At 34.7% G+C, this 20,357-nt stretch overlaps 1 protein-coding gene across 1 annotated transcript; it reads left to right on the forward strand.

Moving 5' to 3' along the window:
* The first annotated feature begins 1,662 nt into the window (after positions 1 to 1,662).
* Positions 1,663 to 19,524, forward strand: LOC141824632 (alpha-glucan water dikinase, chloroplastic-like). The gene is made up of 32 exons (XM_074711952.1): positions 1,663 to 1,878; positions 5,958 to 6,002; positions 6,080 to 6,189; positions 6,290 to 6,368; positions 6,459 to 6,550; positions 6,676 to 6,853; positions 7,917 to 8,255; positions 8,342 to 8,452; positions 8,553 to 8,651; positions 8,859 to 8,993; positions 9,092 to 9,180; positions 10,453 to 10,587; positions 12,685 to 12,847; positions 12,927 to 13,016; positions 13,090 to 13,275; positions 13,543 to 13,605; positions 13,673 to 13,735; positions 13,817 to 13,876; positions 14,536 to 14,688; positions 14,767 to 14,850; positions 15,563 to 15,739; positions 15,816 to 15,922; positions 16,466 to 16,679; positions 16,755 to 16,858; positions 16,994 to 17,120; positions 17,303 to 17,428; positions 17,558 to 17,668; positions 18,441 to 18,539; positions 18,701 to 18,874; positions 18,969 to 19,061; positions 19,134 to 19,249; positions 19,320 to 19,524. The coding sequence occupies exons 1-32, from the start codon at positions 1,663 to 1,665 to the stop codon at positions 19,522 to 19,524; spliced, it is 4,143 nt and encodes a 1,380-aa protein (XP_074568053.1).
* The last annotated feature ends 833 nt before the right edge of the window (positions 19,525 to 20,357 follow it).

A 20,357-nucleotide genomic window follows, 5' to 3' on the forward strand; every position in this document is an offset into this window, starting at 1 on the left:
TCAACATAATATTTTTTTAACAAAAATCTCTCAATTATCCTAGATTTCTTTCTTAATATTAATACACAAAAAATAATAATAAATTCCAAAGCAATTAGTGAATTAATTAAATTGTTTGATGGAATAATTTGCGGGACTAAAACAGTTTTAAATATATATTTCAGATAAATTTTTTATTTTTAATATTAAAAAGATAAAATTAATTTTAATTTGTATTTTTCTTATCTATTTCTCTAAATAACTTGATCTCTTGAAATCGATCATTCTTTTAAAAAATTGAAAAATATTTTATAAAATAAATAAACATTAGTTCACCAATTTCATTACACTCTTCATTTTTTTTAAACAATAAAAGGAATCTTTTAAAAAGATAAAAATGAAGCAAAATAAATTTAATTTAATGTGTATTTACTTTAAATAGCTTAGCTAATTAAAGTAATTAATTCTATTTTTGTAAATTAAAAATACTTGTAAACTTAAATGCACATTTTTTTCCTTTTTTTCTTTAAAAATATTGTTTGAATTATAAAACCAAACTTTCTCCGTGAAGCAGTTGAATCTGTCCAACGGTTCAACCGGAGGTCTACAGCTGCTTCGGACAACTGGGCTCCTCCTCCCACGTGTGCTGAATCCCACTCGCGTGTCTGCCCACTCATGTGCCTCCTCCCACGTGTGCCGAAATTATGACTATAAACCAATCAAATTGAGTCAGGTTCAAACTTATTTCTAAAATAATAGAGTCAAATCAAATTAAATTTAAAATGAAAATAATCTATTAAAATAATTATTTAAATTTGACTTAATTTTTTTATTATAAATTTAAATTTAATTCAATCAACTTGATTCCTTTACATATTATTAAAGCATGTTTAATAGATTATTGAATTTGATTGTTTAAAATTTTTAAATTTTAAATTTATTTGATTGATTATTGTATTTGATAATATAAATTGATATTAAAAAATTATTTATTTATTTAATATATTAATAAGAATTTTATTTATGAACATTAAGGATATTAACGAATCAAACATATATATATTTAAATTTATTTATTTAATTTAATAAATTATTTAAATTTATTTATTTAATTCAATTATATATATATATATTAAATGAATATAAATAATTTTTTTTTCAACATAGACACTATGCTTTCCTCCTTGGCTCTCTCCACTCCTTCATATAACTGTTATTTTTTAAATAAATGATAAATAAATAATCTTTTAAAAAGATAAAAATGAAGCAAATTTAACTTTTTTGTAAATTAAAAAATTATTTGAATTACCAAAATTTCTGGTTGAATCTCAACCGGAGCTTCAAAGTAGTGGCAGTTGACGGTTGTCTAAAAACAAACAGGACTCTTCCCTTCCCACGTGTGCCGAATCCTCACTGGGCCGCTCACGTGCCTGCTCGTGCTGAAATGTAGAGCTTTCCCCTTCCTCCTTTGCCTCCACTCCACTCCACCCCTCCCCTCCTCCTCCTCCTCCTCCGCCACGCCTCCTCGCTCCTCCCATCGCCCTTCCCCTCATTACCTCTCTCCTTTCCTCTCCTCTCCTCCAATCGCCGCCGCCATCCCAATCCAACCCTCCTCCGCATCGAAATCGCAGCGATCGAGGAAGGAAGTTTCATTGCGGTTTGCATTGATTTTTGGGCATCAACATGAGCAGGAGCAATGTCAATGGTGTCGGGCACGTATCGCCTCGCCGAGCTCTGTTCCGCCCTCGCATCGTCGCTTGTCGGAAGGCGCCGATCGGGAGCGCGTTCCTGGGGAAGGGTGCGAGTGCGACTCTCTGCAGCGAGGGAAGAAGGGCGGTGAAGGCGAGCATGAGGGCGGTCTTCTGCAGCCCTCGCGCCGTAGCGGGCCTTCCTTCAAAGGTTAGTTAGTTCTCTCTGTTTCTTGGAGAGAGAGAGAGAGTTCTGCTTTATTGCTTTTGGCGTGCATTTGCTTTCAAATTCACTCTGTTGGTGGAATAGTGTAAACCCCTAGAGTGGGTCGGGTTTGGGTTGGGCTCGACATGGCCCGCAACGGATTGAGTCATGCGAGTAGTAGTGTGTGGGCTCGACATGAGCTGTGAATCAGGTTGGGTGGCGGAGTGGCTTGGACCGGACACAACCCGATCGTAGGTAGTGTTGTCAAACAGATCAACTCATCGAAAACTTATCATCTGACATATTAGAGAAATTCTCAATCCAATCTAATCTAATTCAGGATGAGTTACAAGTTAAATAGATTAGAGTTTAAAAGAAAAATTAAAAAAATATAGAAAAAATTAGAATTTTTAAATTTTAATTGAAGATTTAACGGATAGTTAAGAGCCTATTGAATTTTTCACTTTAATTTTAAATTTTGAATTTTTTTTTTCAATCCATGGCCCAATTTGAGCCTGCCATGGATTGGCTTGCCTAGACGTGTAATCGGTCAGATTTTATGCTTGTCAGATTATAAGTTGATAAAATATCAATCAATCCATTTAAATTATTTGATTAGATGAGCCAATTTGATAACATTCAAATTGACGGTTCTAATTATACGGGATGCTAAGTCCAATGCAAAAATTTAAAAGAGAAATATATATATATATATATATATATATATATATATATATATATATTTATATTTAAAATAAATTATTTTTGAGCTTTATATTTTAATTTTTTATTATTTTATTTAAAAAAAATTAGTTTGATATAGTTGGGCCGTGACAATTTGTGTCGTGGTCGACATGGCACGTAAATGGACTCACTAGGGCTTTTGTCGTTCTTGACTTGATATGTTATTATATAACATACATATTTAAAAAATAAGATATAGTTAGTAGTTTGGTTTTACAATTAGTTAAGAGGTTTTGATGAAATGACTTGATAAATTAAAATAATTCAATTGCTTTAAAATAATAAGAAATATCAATTTTAATTTGTTTGATAATTATTTTTTTAAAAAAGAAAACAAATTTTATTTTTCTTATCTATTTCTCTAAATAATTTGATAGTAATAAATTTATTATTAATTTTATCCATTTCTAAAATTAAAAAAAAAATTTATTTTGTTAGTCAATTCCATAAAACTCTTTATCTTTTTAAATAAATTAAATTTTAAAAGATTAAAATGAAGAAAAATAAAATTAATTTAATCTCTATTCATTTTTAAATAAAAAACCATTTTCCTATTTTAGAGTAATTAATTCTATTTTTGGTAAACTAAATGCACATTTTGGAGTCTAGCAAGATCATCAACATATTTGGAATTAAAATGCATGAACAACCCAAAATGATAAAAATGGCGGAGCCAAGATTTACAATCAGTCCGGGCTAAATTTTTTTCAACTACAAACAACAAGGATTAATGATAATATAATAATTTTATTTATTTGTTAAAATCAAAATAATTTTCCTTTGAAATTCTAACAAATTTTGAAAAGCCCAGGTACGTTTGTACCTGGCTCCGCCCTTGATGATAAAATCTTTAATCTTAAAAAAGAATTAGAAAAAAACGCTTTAATGAGCCAAACAACATGCTTTTGAGAATTAAAAATAATTTATCTCCGGAGCATAGTTGAATTGGTTATGAGGATAGATTAGAAATAATTCTCATTTGTGAAGAAATAATTGTAACTATAAAGTCTAAAAAAATATATATGTTACATAAAATTTAAATACAAACTAATAATAACTCACGTAATCTTTCTAAAACTTAAAATATACTTCTATTGAAAACTTTGTGCATGAACGCCTTGATAAAATAGTTAAAAGTTTAGGATAAAAATCAAACTTTCTCAATCAGGCAGTTGAATCTAAGTATTAGATCTCTTGTAGTTAAAGCTCATAATGTAGTCTAAGGGTAGTCTTCTTCAGCCCTTGCCCTGGTATTGACAGTGGATTAGAGGTGAGTTTGTCTGATCTTTTGATGATATAGAAATATTCTAACTCTGCAGTTGTTGCCATTTATTACATTTGTTGCTAGTTTTATACTGCTCTCGCCCAAGCTCATTTGCTAATGCCAAAGTTCCCTCTTTTCTTTTCGATGCTGATAATCACAAGGGCAAATACAAAATAGAAATGTCAAAGGCTCGGAGGGTTTGATACTTCCAACCTGTAGATAATTTTCCAATGAAATGGTGGAACTTTAGCTGATCATAGCGTTGTTTTTTCACCCTCCCCTTCCGTAGTGACAGCGAATCCAATCGAACCATTGATTTGGGATAGTTTCAGTTGTAGGAGGTTTGCCCTAGTCTATGCAGTGCAAATTAGATCAAATGAACCTAACTGTGAATAATTATTTTAACGGAAGGCTGAATTCCTCCCAAATGAAGAACATGTTCAATTATCCAATTAGCAGGGCAAAATGGATGAGACAAAAATACAAGTGGGATTGGATTTCATCAATAAATTGGGCCACCTATTGAATTTTTTTTTTTATGAAGAGATGCCTAAATGAAAAATCTTTACTCACATAGGGAATAAGCACGCCTCCCCAACTGTGACAATTGATCAGCACACCCATGGAATGGGAGGACTCCGTGTTGTGTGTAATGTTACTCAGAAGTCGATAATTATAACTCCCATACCCATGTCAACATGACATAGTACTGTAGGATTGTTCTAAGTAATGACCAACCAACTAGAAGGGAGGGTGAATAGCCAGTGACTTGTAAGTAAAATTTTTGTTGTTTCTCTTACAAGACTTAAGGCCAAATTAAACCCGCTAGTACACATGGTGGTCGTGTGTGGATTCGGTTTGTTGTGTTAAGTAATTATGTTGTGGAAATATTAAGTAAATAGGAAGAACATAAACAATGCTAACAAATGATCTTATGTGGTTCGGACCTCGGCTCCTATTCCACAGCCTAGCGATTCGTCAAGTAAATGTCTCCCAAAATCCACTAATTAAAGTTCTCTTTTTCAGAGGCAAAGTAAGCCTCATACAAGCATTTCTTCTCTTACAAAGATATGTATATGCACATAAGTAAAGAAGAGAAGATTTACCAAGAGTTCGTAGAGAATAACCTTTCTTTTGATTTCCAAGCCCTTGGACATTGTTTAGCTTGAGCACCAAATCGAACAAGAATCACTAGAGAATTCACGCACATTAATTCTAGCCAAATAACCCCCAAGGCATATACAGAACAAGCTGTAACGAATAATATTTAAACTCCTCCAATCGATTGGAAAAAGCTCCAGATTGTGGACAAATAGCCATTGCACAACCTACAATCATATGACCAATTGAACAAAAAAAATCTTTTAGTTGACTAGAATCCAGTCCAGTCAAAGTTAACTGAAGCCTGAACAAAAACATTCTATGAATATAGAGTTTATAGTCAACCCTCGAGTTGACTCAACCTCCAGCAAGTCAAAATTTCAAATAATAATTTGGTTTAGAATATCTAATTTTCTTTCTTATCTTCTAATTAATGGTTTGATAGCTAATGTTATAAAAAAAATCTAATGGAATATGTATTAAATTTTAGTGTGTATCTCATTTTGGGCTTCTAACTTCACGTTTGCTTCAATGTGGCCTCTACTATTTATATTATCCTAATTTATTTCTGATAGACAAACAAAAATAAAATTAAACTGGTCAATAATCCTAATTCTAGAAGTGGTAAATACTTGACAGTATCTCTTTCAAATTTTTACATTTTTTTCTTAGACATAATGGCAATGAAAACCATTTTGTATACCTTTATAGAATGTATGTTTTACTACAATACCCTTATAATTAGCAAAAAAGGTATCATCCTTTATCCCTTAAAAAACCCTCAGCGATAAAGTAGTCTCATTGTTGTATACATCGCTAGTCTCTAATTACTTACAACTCAGGAAAGGTCTGCCTGATTTATTTTTTTTTATGATTACCAAACCTACATCTTCTACCAACCTTAATTTGAAACCATGTGTACGTTTCTCCATTTAAGCAGTGGAGTGCCTATTTTCTGATATGTTCATGCTTTCAGCAGGTTGCAAAACATTTCAAGCTGGACACAAATTCTGAACTGGAGGTAGTCATTCTTCCTTTACTGAGTAATACTTTGGATTTGTTTACCCGTGGTGATGCTTCTGTGCATAATATGCTCAGGTTACTGTTCATGACTGCACATCAAGGTCTCCTATTCAAATTGAGTTTAAAGTAAGCAATACGAGCGGTTCCTTGGTGCTGCATTGGGGTGTAATTCATCAGGGTAGAAAGTACGGAGAGACCCTTTGTTGGCATTTTCTTTGTTTCCTGAAATTGATCTTTGTCTTATCGCTTTCCATGCACCACTGAATATTTATAGCATTTTCTCAGCGATTGGTCACTTCCTTCTTGTCATCCAGAAAGAACACAATTATACAATAATGAAGCTCTTAGGACAGCTTTCACAAAAGTATGATTATTAGGTTGTAGATCATCAGTTGTAAGTTACTGATTCAAACAAACATCCAGACGATTCACTTTTCTACTTGCTTATCTATAGTTGGGTTCTATCTCTTCACTGAAACTAGAGATTGAAGATCCGGAAGTCCAAATTGTTGAGTTTCTCATACTTGATGAGGCAGCAAACAAATGGTGGGTTCAAATTTTTGTGATTAAATTTGATCAGTTCCCAATACAGTTGAGAGCTAATGGCTTCTTGTTATTGTTCTTGTCTTTATTAAAATTCATGTACTTATGCTATGCATTTGTTTTGTTAGGATAAAAAATAATGGTCAAAACTTCCGAGTTCAATTGTTGGAACAAGACTATCAAATTCAACAGGTTCCAGTCTCTATAAATCCAAATGTTGCAGTACCAGAAGACCTTGTTCAGGTTCAAGCCTATGTTAGGTGGGAAAGAAAGGGTAGGCAGACATATACACCTGAGCAAGAAAAGGCAAGTATTTTTTACTATATCTATCCAAACTACTTTTTTATTGTGCCTAAACTTAACTTTTGTATGTATCCTTCCAGAAGATCCATGCGAAACCATATTCGTTTTATCGATTCTATCTACTGGAATCGAGGTTACCTTTGATGCGAGCCTTCGCAATCCCGACAGCAACTCTTGCCTTCAAAGGTTGACGGATCTCAGCACGATCAGTGTGTTCGCGCGGTATCCACACGAACACTGAGATATCAGATCGTGGTGCTAGCCACAATACTAACATAGAAGAGAAGAGGAAGAAGTATAGAAATTTTCTAATTTTGGAATCTTAATGATGCTCATGCAACCCTCACAAACCTTGGTTGCAAAAGTTGGCTAGCACTAAGGGCTGACACTAACACAAAGCTAAGTGTAGAAATTTTCTAATTTTGGAATCTATCACAAACCTTGGTTCGTACAGGTTGGTAGAGTATCCAGTTTAGTTCAGTTTTATTTTCATATGCTTGATCAAAGTATATTTATCTTGATAGAGTTGTAAACAATTTGTCCAAGATAAATGGGTAAGGGATTGTCTTTTGTATCAAAGGTTGATGCGAAGAAAGACTACTGGACATGATGGAGCTATTTGGGTTGATAAGGGTCAGGGCAGAGAGGAGAGCATGTGAGGTGGCAATTAACTGTCTTTAAAAGCTTTGTCATTCATTGTAGCAAATCCAATGCCCCTTGGTCCCTCTTTTATGTGGCATTTCCTCCTCAAACTGAGCACGAGCCTAGTGGCCACTTGCTATGTAAAGATAGCCATGTGCCATGTGTGGCCAACTTGTCCTTGTAGGGATAGCCATCGTTTACCAAGTTGATCAGACATGTATCATCTTTTTGTTGGTTAAGCTTACAGCATTTGGATTGGCCCTTGTTCATACATGTCACCCATCTAATGACTTTAAGATTGATAGGTAATTCTGTCCTCACCTAGCACAAAATTCTAAAGGACTTCAGAAATGATGGTGCTTTATCTTTGTCTATCACAATATGCATTTTTATGTTTTTTATTATGTTAAGTTGTCATGAACAGATCGAGTTTGAGGAAGCAAGACGAGAGCTGCAACTTGAGTTGGATAAGGGAACTTCTGTGGATCAACTACGCGAAAATCTCCTGAAGAGGGATACATCAAAAAAATCTTCACAGCAACTAGGGGCAGAACATTATTCCAGCAATGAAAGAATTCATCGGAACAAAATGGGCATCACAGAAATTTTGAATAAAAATGTTGCAGAAATTCTAAAGGAAAAGATCACTCAAATATCCAAGGTTCCAACAGTGCTAGAACTCTGGTCTAAGTCTATACAGGAGCAGGAGGGTGAATTAGTTCTAAATCAGAAAGTATATAAGCTGGATAATATGGATCTTCGGGTTCGATCTTCATTCTAAAAATTTCCTTTTTATATTTGTTATACTATGATTAGTCAATTTTACATAAGATATATAATGTTGTGAAGGTAATAGCAATTGAATCTCTTGGAAGGAAAAAAGTTTACTTGGCTACAGATCATAATGAACCACTTATTCTTCACTGGGGACTATTAGCAAGGAAAGAAGGAGAGTGGATGGTGAATTTTTAACCTGAAATTTTATGTTTCTCAGAATTAGAGATGAAATTGTTTCTCGTGATTTATATTATACACTAACAAGATGTTCCTAATTATCCAGATACCCCCTTCAAGTGCAATGCCTTCAGGTTCAGTATTGCTAGAAAAGGCATGTGAAACCCCTTTTACCAAGGGTTTCATAGAAGATCAGTTTTATCAGGTAGACATGATCAGTCTTTCAATTTGGAATATGGGACAACTTTCCTGCATGAAAATGTTTATATTGGTGCATAAGTTCTTGGATTCTACAATGATGTTCTAATTGATCTAGAAGATACACTATTATCGAAATACTTTTTTTGTTTCCCGAAATTAATCTAGGAATGTTCTATAAAGGGTCATTTCTCAAAATGTATTTCAACAACAGGCCATTCAAATAGAGATTGATGGGGATGACCATATTGGAATGCCATTTGTTCTTCGATCTGATGACAAATGGATAAAGAATCATGGATTTGACTTTTACTTCGAATTGGATATTAGAAGTATTGAGAGTAGGGAGGTACTTCCCTCTCATTTCTCTTGATCAAAGATGGTAAAACCTGGTATGCTGCTTTTTTTTTATATATAGTTTTGAATTTTTATTCATTCAAATTAAAGGTAGTTGGTGATGGAAAAGGCACAGCAAAATCATTGCTTGACAGGATTATAGACCTTGAGGCTGAAGCCCAGAGATCTCTTATGCACAGGTGTACTCATATTTTATGTCACTACCAATAGATTTTTGCCACTGGCTTCTTGTCAAACAATTTGATTGTCTAAGGAAGTTAGTTATACAATCCTTCATAATATAGAAATATCAATTTTACATTCCCGACAATTTTCCCTACAAAATAAAGTTTATGAACCCTCAAAATATGTTAAGTAAATGGTTGAAACTATTGCAGATATAACCTTACCATTTTATCTTTACTTTTGCATATATTCAATCTGAAATTTCATCGAAGAGTTCAATTGTTTGATAAAACCTTTCTATCTCAAAGCTTCTTAATGAAATAGTTTGATTGATCTTCATCAGAGTTATTGGAGTTGTTAGTTATATATGCCATATGTTTAGTACCGAATTGGACATTTTACTTGATATTGGACTGGACTCTCTTGGGGTATGGGTTTTGTTCTTCAATCCACTTTAGGAGATTGCAAGTTTAATATGACAATGCAACCTCCTTTCCCATTACCATCATTAAAATCCTAATTTCCACTGATCAAGCATTTTCCATCTCAACGTAAAACCTTAATTTTGTTTCTTCTCCATACTTTTTCCATCCTCCGCCTTTTCCATCCTCCACCTTTTCGAAATTAAACTTATTTTTAAACATATTCTCCACATGCCTCACCCATTCTTAGCTCATTCATCGAGTTGCTCAGCACCCGTCACTGCCCAAGGGGTCATCAGAAGCCTTCCTTTTTTCTACTGTACATTGTTATTTGTTTTCTCTTGGAGTAAATTGGCTGGTAACTTAGTCTCCTTATAGCATTACTCCCTCTTATAGAAGATGATCAGACCATGATTACACATATTTGGAACGTCTTTTATTTTCCCTAGTTGCAACTTCGATGAGATTAATTTTTTCCGATCGTTTCGAATATGTCTCCTCTTAGAGTAAAATAACTTGCTAATTCAATGATATCTAAGTTTTAATTTGCCCAAACTAGCTATTTTTTGGTTTTTTTTGAACTCCAACTATCCTACATTGGCTGTTCTTATCATGCAAACTCTTGGATGATTATCAGTGTTCTGTCAGTCTGTCTATTTCCTGAACATTCCTTATTGTTGAAATTGTGTAGTTTTAAGTTTTAACTCATTTTCTGAATTTCTTTTTACTACTGTATATGGAAGGCATAAACTCTTGGTCTAATTACCTCTCATGGCATCATTTTTTTCCCCAAATATATCTTATGAAGGTAGAATAAGTTATCTGACGTTTGCTGACTAAACTGGCTAATTTGTCTTTCTACAGATTTAATATTGCTGCAGATCTCACAGAGGAAGCTAGAGATATTGGATTACTAGGGTTTGTTGGTATTCTTGTTTGGCTGAGATTTATGGCAATGCGACAGCTCATTTGGAACAAGAACTACAATGTCAAGCCACGGTATATATCCTCTCATACTACAAACAAACTGCTGCTTATTCATCTTTCCAATCTTGGATGTGTAAACCAATTAGAATGGTGCCTAATATTTCACAAAATAAAATATATAGAAACCCATTCGGGAGCTTCAGTCATTGATATGGTACCTCTAAATTTGTTGTCATAAGATTCATAGCACTATCCATGAAAGCGGTCACCATCCTTGTACCTTACTTTTACCAAAATCAATCTAACAGGTGATCAGGGAACTTCATAATTTTACAAACTCTAGGATTGATGTGGATCCATTAATCTTTCCTTTTTCTAGGATTATTCACTCATTCATGAAAAGAGTTATTTCACAGATATGGACATTAGTAATATTGGATCTAATTAGAGAATTCCATTACAATCAGGATGTGTTTAGTATTGAGTTGATCTGAATAACCAACCAAGTAAAAAAATCTTGATTTAGATAGAGGCACAAGAAGACCTCTACAAGGCTTGCCTTAGGTCTAATACATAAGCAGAGGTTAGCATATTATATGTCAACTGAAATGAGAAGGTTCAATTTGATGTCTACCTCCATATAACAACAGGATTAAAATTACTTGAAGGAATATCCAAAGCAGTAGTGAGATTTTGAAGGAAGTCAGGAAACAACACCAGTTGTTCATAAATATATTGATATTTTAGTGTACATGGAGGAAGCAGTTTGGTAAAACTCTCAATGTTGCATCGCCAATCCATCTTCAGTGCTAAAAGAAAACTTTAGTGGATCATGTGGCCATCATACTGATACTTATAGCACAGAAATCACAAGCCTGCCATCAACTTTCAAACTGTTACTTCAAATCGGATTTTTGGTTTATAATTGAAATAGTATAATTTTGGTCCTATGCTATGTCGAAAATACATACACTTTGGCATGCTTCAAAATGTGGTGAGATCAACTTGAGATTTAACCTATAATCCTCTTTCATTTTTCTTCTTTTAATGCTAAATATAAGACTAAAACAATTAGAGTCAATCAAATTAAAATTTTAGAGCACCAAGTTATAAAAGTATGGCAAACACTTCAACTAATGATTATACCTTATTAATATCAAAATGAAAGTCATGAATTGGATGAAGGCTTTGGTTCTTGTAGCATCCTAGTGAAAATCAACCCCATAATTCTTGTACACATATTAAGCAATGTTGTTAGGACATCTATTATTAAAATTGGTTTCTTCACATGTCTATAAAGACATCCTCTAAACTACTTAGAGTTAAACTTGAATTGACACAATTAGAACTATAACAAACTAAGGTATAGGTATGGTATATATGCATCATTCTTTCTTCTACTTGGTGCTTCCCTCCCTCTTTCTTTTTATCATGTTTATCTCCTCTCTATGACTTGTAGACAAAATCTAAAGATGAGCCATAGGAAGAGAACCTTCCTGTCTTGGTTGGTTTTGCACTATATCAGCCAAAAAGACCTTTGTCTTTGTTTGTACCATTAAAATTTTATCAACAAAGATAATATATTGACATTTACAGTGTTAACCTAGTATTGATATAAGTTGGAACAACACATTTTAGCCATGTCAATTGATACTAATCAATACTTGAAATCATGCCCACTATACGCATCTCCAAGTGTAAGACTAATGACACTCTGGTTCTATAATTTATGGTGGCCATTTTGAAAGTAAGGTTTTGTCCCCACAACCATCTACAATGATTTTCCATGTCCAAGTTTTTGAGATCAAGAATCTTTTAAGTCTCCATGCGCAGTTGATGTGCAAAGCATATCCTAGGCCACTTAATATTGAGAGGGGAGACAGTTAAGGTGAATAATGCTACTAGGAAAAAAAGATCATCTCACTCTATACAATTTTCAGAACACCTAAGATAAAATACTCGAAAGATACTAGAAGTCATCCTAGATATTTGTTACCTAGGCTCTCATTCTATTTTATACTTTTTGTGTGTTTTATATGCACCGTTTGACATCTCATAAAGATCTAAACGAAGAAAATGTCTTATTCTTGTATTTCTAAGTCTAGTAAAGAAAATGTTGGACATGAACAATATTTTGATATGAATTAGACTACAATTCATCATTTGCAGTGAGATTAGTCAAGCTCAAGACAGGCTAACGGATCTTCTTCAGAACATTTATAAAGACTCCCCCCAATATAGAGAGATCTTGCGGATGATCATGTCTTGTATTGGTCGGGGTGGTGAAGGTGATGTTGGCCAACGCATCCGAGATGAAATATTAGTTATCCAGGTACAGTTACCTAAATCTAACTCATACTTTCTGTACATACTTTTATTACATGAATTACATGTCATTATTTTCATTCTAGAGAAACAATGCCTGTGAGGGAGGAATGATGGAGGAATGGCATCAGAAGTTACATAACAACACTAGCCCTGATGATGTAGTGATATGTCAGGTACTTGTTAACGATAATTCCTAAGCTTAGATTGTTTTACAGGAAGAGGAAGCTGACGCCTTCTATTTTCCAGGCACTTATTGATTATATTAAAAGTGATCTTGATATCAGTGTTTATTGGGGCACTTTGAATAAAAATGGAATAACTAAGGAACGGTTACTGAGCTATGACCATGCTATTCATTCTGAACCAAGTTTCAGGGCTAACCAGAAGGAGGGTCTTTTACATGATCTTGGAAACTACATGAGGACTCTGAAGGTACATTCTTTTCTGCTTTAAGTACTTTTTCTGATGGAAAGTATGTTGCAGTCCAAGTATTAAACATGAGTTTACAATTATATTGTAAATAACTTCACTTTATAAGACTGTAACTTGAAAGTTTCTATTAGGATAAAAGGAAGTCACATATAATGTTTGTTTGTTTGTAATATTTAAGAATATTTTGGAAAATCATACTAATACTTTACATCTCCCTTTTTTAACTGTATTCTCGTCATCTTCTAACTTAACTTTGATTCTATATAGGCAGTTCACTCTGGCGCAGATCTTGAGTCTGCTATCGCAACTTGTATGGGTTACAAGGCTGAGGTAGCTTATTTTTGCATTAAAAATTTCTTATTTGTGATGCTTCACTAACTTAAATTTTACCATTCAGGGCCAAGGTTTTATGGTTGGTGTTCAGAAAAATCCTATCAGGGGCTTGCCATCTGGATTTTCTGTAATTAAATTCTGTTTTTTTTTTAACAATCACTGAGACTATTACTTATTTGATATCAATATTCTGAATTTGATTGAACAGGGTCTAATGGAATTCATTCTCAAACATGTTGAAGATAAGGTGGTGGAGCCTTTGATTGAGGTAAGTAGCGCCTTGCAAGGAGTTCTTTTTCGGTAACACATCATAGGATGAATATTTTATCAGTATTTTTAATCAGGTTCCACATCAATCCTCAACACTTTCTTGTTCATGAATTTGTTTAGAGTCTTGGCACAAAAAATAGCAAAGATAGTGATGTGGAACATACGCTGCATCAGATAGTTCATAGTAAGGTTTATCCATTGAAGCCACATTCCAACTCTCTATTTAGACGGCTTACAGAAATAGCTGAGAAATGGAGGGTAGTTTAGGTGTTTGGTTATGGAACCCTTTTTTATGAAACTCTCAAGAACCAAATTATTATGTAGTTAGACAAATTGAAACACTTATTTTCAAATTTATGTAGCCTAAGGGAGACCAAAAACAATTTTGTTTAATGCAATTATAAATGATTCAAAAGGTTCTATATATTATTTGTCCTATAAACTTACATAAAGTTAAGATTCATGTAGTTGATTTCAGAAAGTTGCTATTTAAGGCTTTATTGCTATTGTTTTTTAGCCTTTTTTGAGGCATCAATGTCTCATCTACTTTTACATAGTAGTAGACTCCTTGCACCTTGTAGATGAAACCATTTACATACATTCTATATGCCTCTTTTTCTCCTGAATAGTGTATACTGATTCTAGAGGCTCTTTTAGGGGTTGCTGGAGGCACGAGTTCAACTGAGACCATTGCTTCTCAATTCCCACGAGCGCATGAAGGATCTTATCTTTTTGGATATTGCCCTTGATTCTACTGTCAGGACAGTTATCGAGAGAAGTTATGAGGAATTAAAAAATGCTGGGCCAGAGGTCTTCAAATACTTTTCCTTTTTCATGCAGAATTTTGTTTTGATGACTTGATATTGATAGTCATGTCTCCAATGCCAGAAAATTATTTACCTCATTTCCTTGCTTCTTGAGAATCTCGCATTGTCTACAGATGATAACGAAGATCTCATATATTGCTTGAAGGTGATTTACTATCGAATTTAAAGTCCTCTCATTTTTATTTGCATCTTCACTGATTAACATTTATATTGCAGGCAAAGATATTCTATTCTACTTAGATGACCAATCTTTAGTGATGCTTTGATTTAGATCAGATTATTTAAAACTTTATATTATCCGTTTTCGAGCTCAATAGAGGGTTAAGATTTATGTAGATAATCCGAAATGATTAAGTAGTTGGTAAAAACATAGGTTGATAATCAAGAAAAATGTTATTGGGTCAAAAGAATTGGATCTCTTTTTATAGGAATGGGTTTCACAATTTAGGCTCCTCGATGGGAGGCTGAATCAAAGTTGTCGGCCTAAACTAAGGCATGTGCTGCCAACTATTAATTGGGCCATGTTCTAGCTGACCGTTAATTTGGAAATTAGTTACGACGGAGCAGAGTTGCTGAAGTTAATCTCGAAATTGACCTTCTACATCAAGTGGGATCCAAATTAAGGGTAGTCCAATTACCATTAGAAGTCTACCCACTCAAGCTAATAGCCTCTTTCATGATTTCATTTTCCTTTTATATCGGCTCGAGTAGTTGTTTCTTATAGATATATTATGTGCTAGTCAATCAAGTTTCAATGTATTCTTATTTAAAGAAAATGAGCTTATTATTGCAATCACAAATCAATTTTTTCAAATGACCCAACATTGATTCACTCTATTCTTGTATTGCTTTTGAAGGGATGGCACCATGCAATGGAGTTGATGAAGCAAAAGGATAATCAATGGGCACTATTTTCAAAGTCATTTCTTGACAGAACCCGACTTTCTCTATCGAGCAAAGCAGAATATTACCATCAAATTTTGCAACCTTCAGCTGAATATCTTGGATCATTTCTTGGTGTTGATCAATGGGCGGTATGTAATTGCATAGGGATTCATAGGAATATTCATTGAAGTTGAAGTTCACATTAACAAGGACTTGTCTCTACAGGTAAGCATATTTACAGAAGAAATTATTCGTGCTGGTTCAGCCTCTTCTTTATCTACACTTCTTAATCGATTTGACCCAATTCTTCGGACAGAGGCACATTTGGGAAGGTTTTCTCAAAAACTTTCTGCTTGCAATTTTAGATAGCAATAAATATGATAGTTGAATCTAGAGATGGGAATCAGGTTAGGCTAGGTTGCTTGTGAATTGACCCAGTTTGGGTCGTGCCCTAGCACGACTCACAATGGAATAGTCTGTGTCATGTTGGGCCCAATTAAGTCTATGGGTTAGGCTAGACGGGAATGGTTCAACTTGTTGGTCAGGCCAAGCATAGCAAGAACCCGAGTTGGGCATGACCCACATGATGAGCTTTAAGCCTAATTACCCTGGGCTTGCCCGTGCCAAGCATATCCTGGTGCTGTCATTGGTCGTGATTGCCCATGTTGTGCCCAACACGACACAAACATATTGACCAGGCCCGAGCCTTGCCTAGCACTCTAGGCTCATTTTGATACCATTAGTCCAATTATAGTCTAATGATCATACACTTCAACATAAATTGCTAATTAGTATCACATTTGAGCAAGAACTTGGATGTTTACTGGCTCTTTACCTTGTCGTTCAAGTACCTAATCGTTCGATGGCTGGAACAGTTGGCAGATCATAAGCCCTGTTGAAGTTGTTGGATATGTTGAAGTTGTAGATGCATTGCTTGCAGTTCAGAATAAATCTTATTCACGACCAACAATTTTGGTTGCAAAAAGTGTCAAGGGAGAGGAGGAAATACCTGATGGCACAGTTGCTGTTTTGACACTTGATATGCCAGATGTTTTGTCTCATGTCTCCGTGCGAGCTAGAAATAGCAAGGTCCTCTGATTTCATGTAACACTTTGGTCGAACATTCTGAATCTATCTTCATTGTTTTTCATTATCACTGTGCAGGTATGCTTTGCTACATGCTTTGATGCCAATATCTTCTCCGAGTTACAACATAATGAAGGAAAGCTCTTCGGTCTAAAGCCCACATCTGGTGATATCGTATATAGGTAAACCTAAGAAAATAAATTTGGTTAGATACAACTTATTTCCGATGTAAATTGCAATTTCTACATGTTTACCATTTCACTCTCAAGATCTTGTATTCAAAGTGAGTATAATTTTTGTTGTTTCTTATCTTTCAGTGAGATGGAGAAGAGTGAGCTTGAAGATATGAGTACAGATGAACAATCATTGTCGTCACTAACATTGGTTAAGAAACACTTCGGTGGCAAATATGCCATATCAGCAGAAGAATTTACAAGTGAAATGGTTTGTGTCAAACCAAAAGTTCTATTAAGTCAATTCTGTTTTTTTTCATATACGAAGTTATTAAGGTGAATCTTATAGTCGGTATCGGTAAGATTCTTATGGAGGAATTAGCAAGTACATTTAGAAGCCATTGTTTTAATTTCATTCATTTAACAAATTGTAAGAATATTTTATACTTTTAGGTTGGAGCTAAATCTCGAAACATTGCATTTCTAAAAGGAAAGGTGCCTTCTTGGGTGGGGATCCCCACATCGGTTGCTCTTCCATTCGGAGTCTTTGAAAAAGTTCTTTCAAATGATGCAAACAAGGTGCTTGTTACATTTAAGTGTACCATATTTCATATGAGCATTGTTTTTCTCCTATCTTTTTTTTTCTTTCTTTTCTCATTTTCAGTTTGTTGATTATTACACCCCAAAAATATTGATTTGTAACTACAGGAAATTGCCAATAAGCTACAATGCTTGAAAGATAAGTTGGTCGGAGGAGAATTTGATGTGCTTATCGACATAAGGGCGACAATCTTGCAACTAGAAGCTCCTGTTGAATTGGTAAGTTTAATCAGTATACTTCCTAAAATCTGTATAGTTGCAAAGAGTTGTACAGGCAAAGTAATAAAGAAGAAAGATTATTTTCGACATTAGGCTGGGAAAACTCGAGGCGTTTCACTCTTAGCCAAGCAAGTACATTTTGATCACAATAGATTTGAATTCTAGACTTTTTCTCTTTGATATCTTGTTAAATTTTTTTTAGCTAATCACTTATCCTAAAAGGTCAACCACTTATCATAAAAAGCTCGAGATGTTAAAAAATAAAAAGATACTACTATATTTGTTCATATGGAACTAATGAGCATGAAACGATACTACAAAAACAACCACCAAATCTTTATCCCAATAAATGAGGTTGGCTATATGGATCTTCCTATGTTATTGAACTATATCCTTTAGTCTCCTTCTTCCTTTATTAATGTCCGTATTTATCATGGTCTCACATAACTTAGTCGCCTAAGTATATGTTCATACCATTTTAAATGCATCTTTCAGAGTTTTCCCTCAATAAATGTAACATCGTAGCTTCAATGATACTTTATAAAAGTGTTTCTATAAATAATTTGATTGGCTAAGAATCGAGCCTGTCCAAAAGACAGTCCCACCCATGTCGATGGTATTGCTGCTTATGATCATACCAGCTGATTTCGCTATTGTTAGTTGTATTTAGAATTTGGAATTTCCTCTTATTCAACCTCATTTCACTGTTTCTACCCTGCATCACTACTGGCTTGATAATCGATAATGCATCAATTGGATAACTCTACTCCAGGTACAAGAGCTAAAGGAGAAAATGCAGGCATCAGGAATGCCATGGCCCGGTGATGAAGGCGAGCATCGATGGGAGCTTGCTTGGATGGCAATAAAAAGGGTAAGAGGATTCCTGGCTTGATTTTAAAGAAATGATTACATTGCTTCATTCAGATATAGTTCTTTTAGTGCAAAGAATTCCGCAACCACGGTGTAATCTAACCCGATCCTCAGTTAAGGGTTTATCGAAATAATCACTGAAAGTTCTTCTTTATAACCAAGGTTTGGGCTTCAAAATGGAATGAAAGGGCATATTTCAGCACAAGGAAAGTGAAGTTGGATCATGATTTGTTGTGTATGGCTGTCTTGGTTCAGCAAGTCATTAGTGCTGATTATGCATTTGTCATCCATACTACAAACCCGTCATCCGGTGACTCGTCTGAAATTTACGCAGAGGTATGCATACAAATCACTAACCAGACCCCATCTAGTAGGATAAAGCTTGATTGTTCTTCTCAAAGTATAAACTAAGACATGTTTCCTATTGAAGGTAGTCAAAGGACTTGGAGAAACTCTTGTTGGAGCCTATCCAGGTCGCGCATTGAGCTTCGTCTGTAAGAAGAACAATCTCAACTCTCCGAAGGTTTGTTTGTTTGCTTGTTTTTCATGTACTGTGTGTGGCATTCAAAATCTCATTAGGCCTTTTCGATTTCAGCTCCTTGGTTACCCAAGCAAGCCTACTGGCCTCTTCATCAGAAGTTCAATTATCTTCAGATCTGATTCTAATGGAGAAGACTTAGAAGGTTATGCAGGAGCTGGCCTCTACGACAGGTCGGCTTATTCGTCTAACTCGATTAGCTTCCGATTACATTGTTAAAGACTATTTATGTTTCACATTCAGTGTGCCGATGGAAGAGGAAGAGAAAGTGATACTGGACTATGTAGCTGACCCATTAGTAATGGATAAGAACTTTCAAAATTCACTGCTTTCGAGCATCGCGCAGGCGGGTCATGCCATCGAGGAGCTCTATGGATCGCCGCAGGACATTGAAGGAGTCGTCAAGGACGGGAAGATCTTCGTCGTCCAGACAAGACCACAGATGTGATTCTACATAGTTTCAAAGTTGCCAAGCTCATTCTTTCAGCCCAAACAAAGTTAACTAGTAGATTATGATTCGTTTTCTCATATTGTACACCATTTTTTTGTGTTTGAAAGGTCTCATTTTTGTCCCTGAGAGATCAACACAATTGGATTGTATCCTAATAATTGGCACTGAGAATTTGCTATTTGTTTTTGACATCTTTGAGCAGTTCACTCTAAGAAAGGAGGGTGGATTGCACAAGAATTCATACATTTTTTTTACTATTTATTATTATTATTTTTTGGATAATCTAGGTATTCAATTCTTACGATCTGATTCAATTCTTACGATCCTCCAAATTGCACCATATTGGCATGCTCGGCTAGGTGACTAAACAAAAATGTTGGCCAATATCCCACCACTAGTCCTGATCCAAATTCAAGCCACCAATGCCCATGTTTCGGGTCCTATATACAATAAAGATGATCATGTATCAATCAATATAACCGGTACGAAGGATAAATATGGTACAATATAGGCCAAGCAAAATCATTTTGTATAAGGTGACTTTTACCTTCTTCTACAAAAAGATGGAATCTGTCACCCCAGTGGTTCCACATAATCGGTCCCATGATCATTTGTGAGGAGGTGAATCAAGAAACTGCAGTTAGTCACGACGAAAGAAAGTATTGCTCGGTTTCGCCGATATTTGAACCCTTGTCCCCCTCTTCTGCAAGTCTGCTTCTTTGTAACCAACTCAGCTATGCCCCGGGGACAATGTCGAATTGGACACCGTTCCTATAACCCTCAAGCAGTAAAACCATTTCGTATAAGAAGGCTAATGTCGAATTGAACAT

Source organism: Curcuma longa, chromosome 3, assembly GCF_044706935.1.
Source record: "Curcuma longa cultivar G26 ecotype Majalengka, Jawa Barat chromosome 3, ITB_CL_G26_1.1, whole genome shotgun sequence".
NCBI lineage: Eukaryota > Viridiplantae > Streptophyta > Magnoliopsida > Zingiberales > Zingiberaceae > Curcuma > Curcuma longa.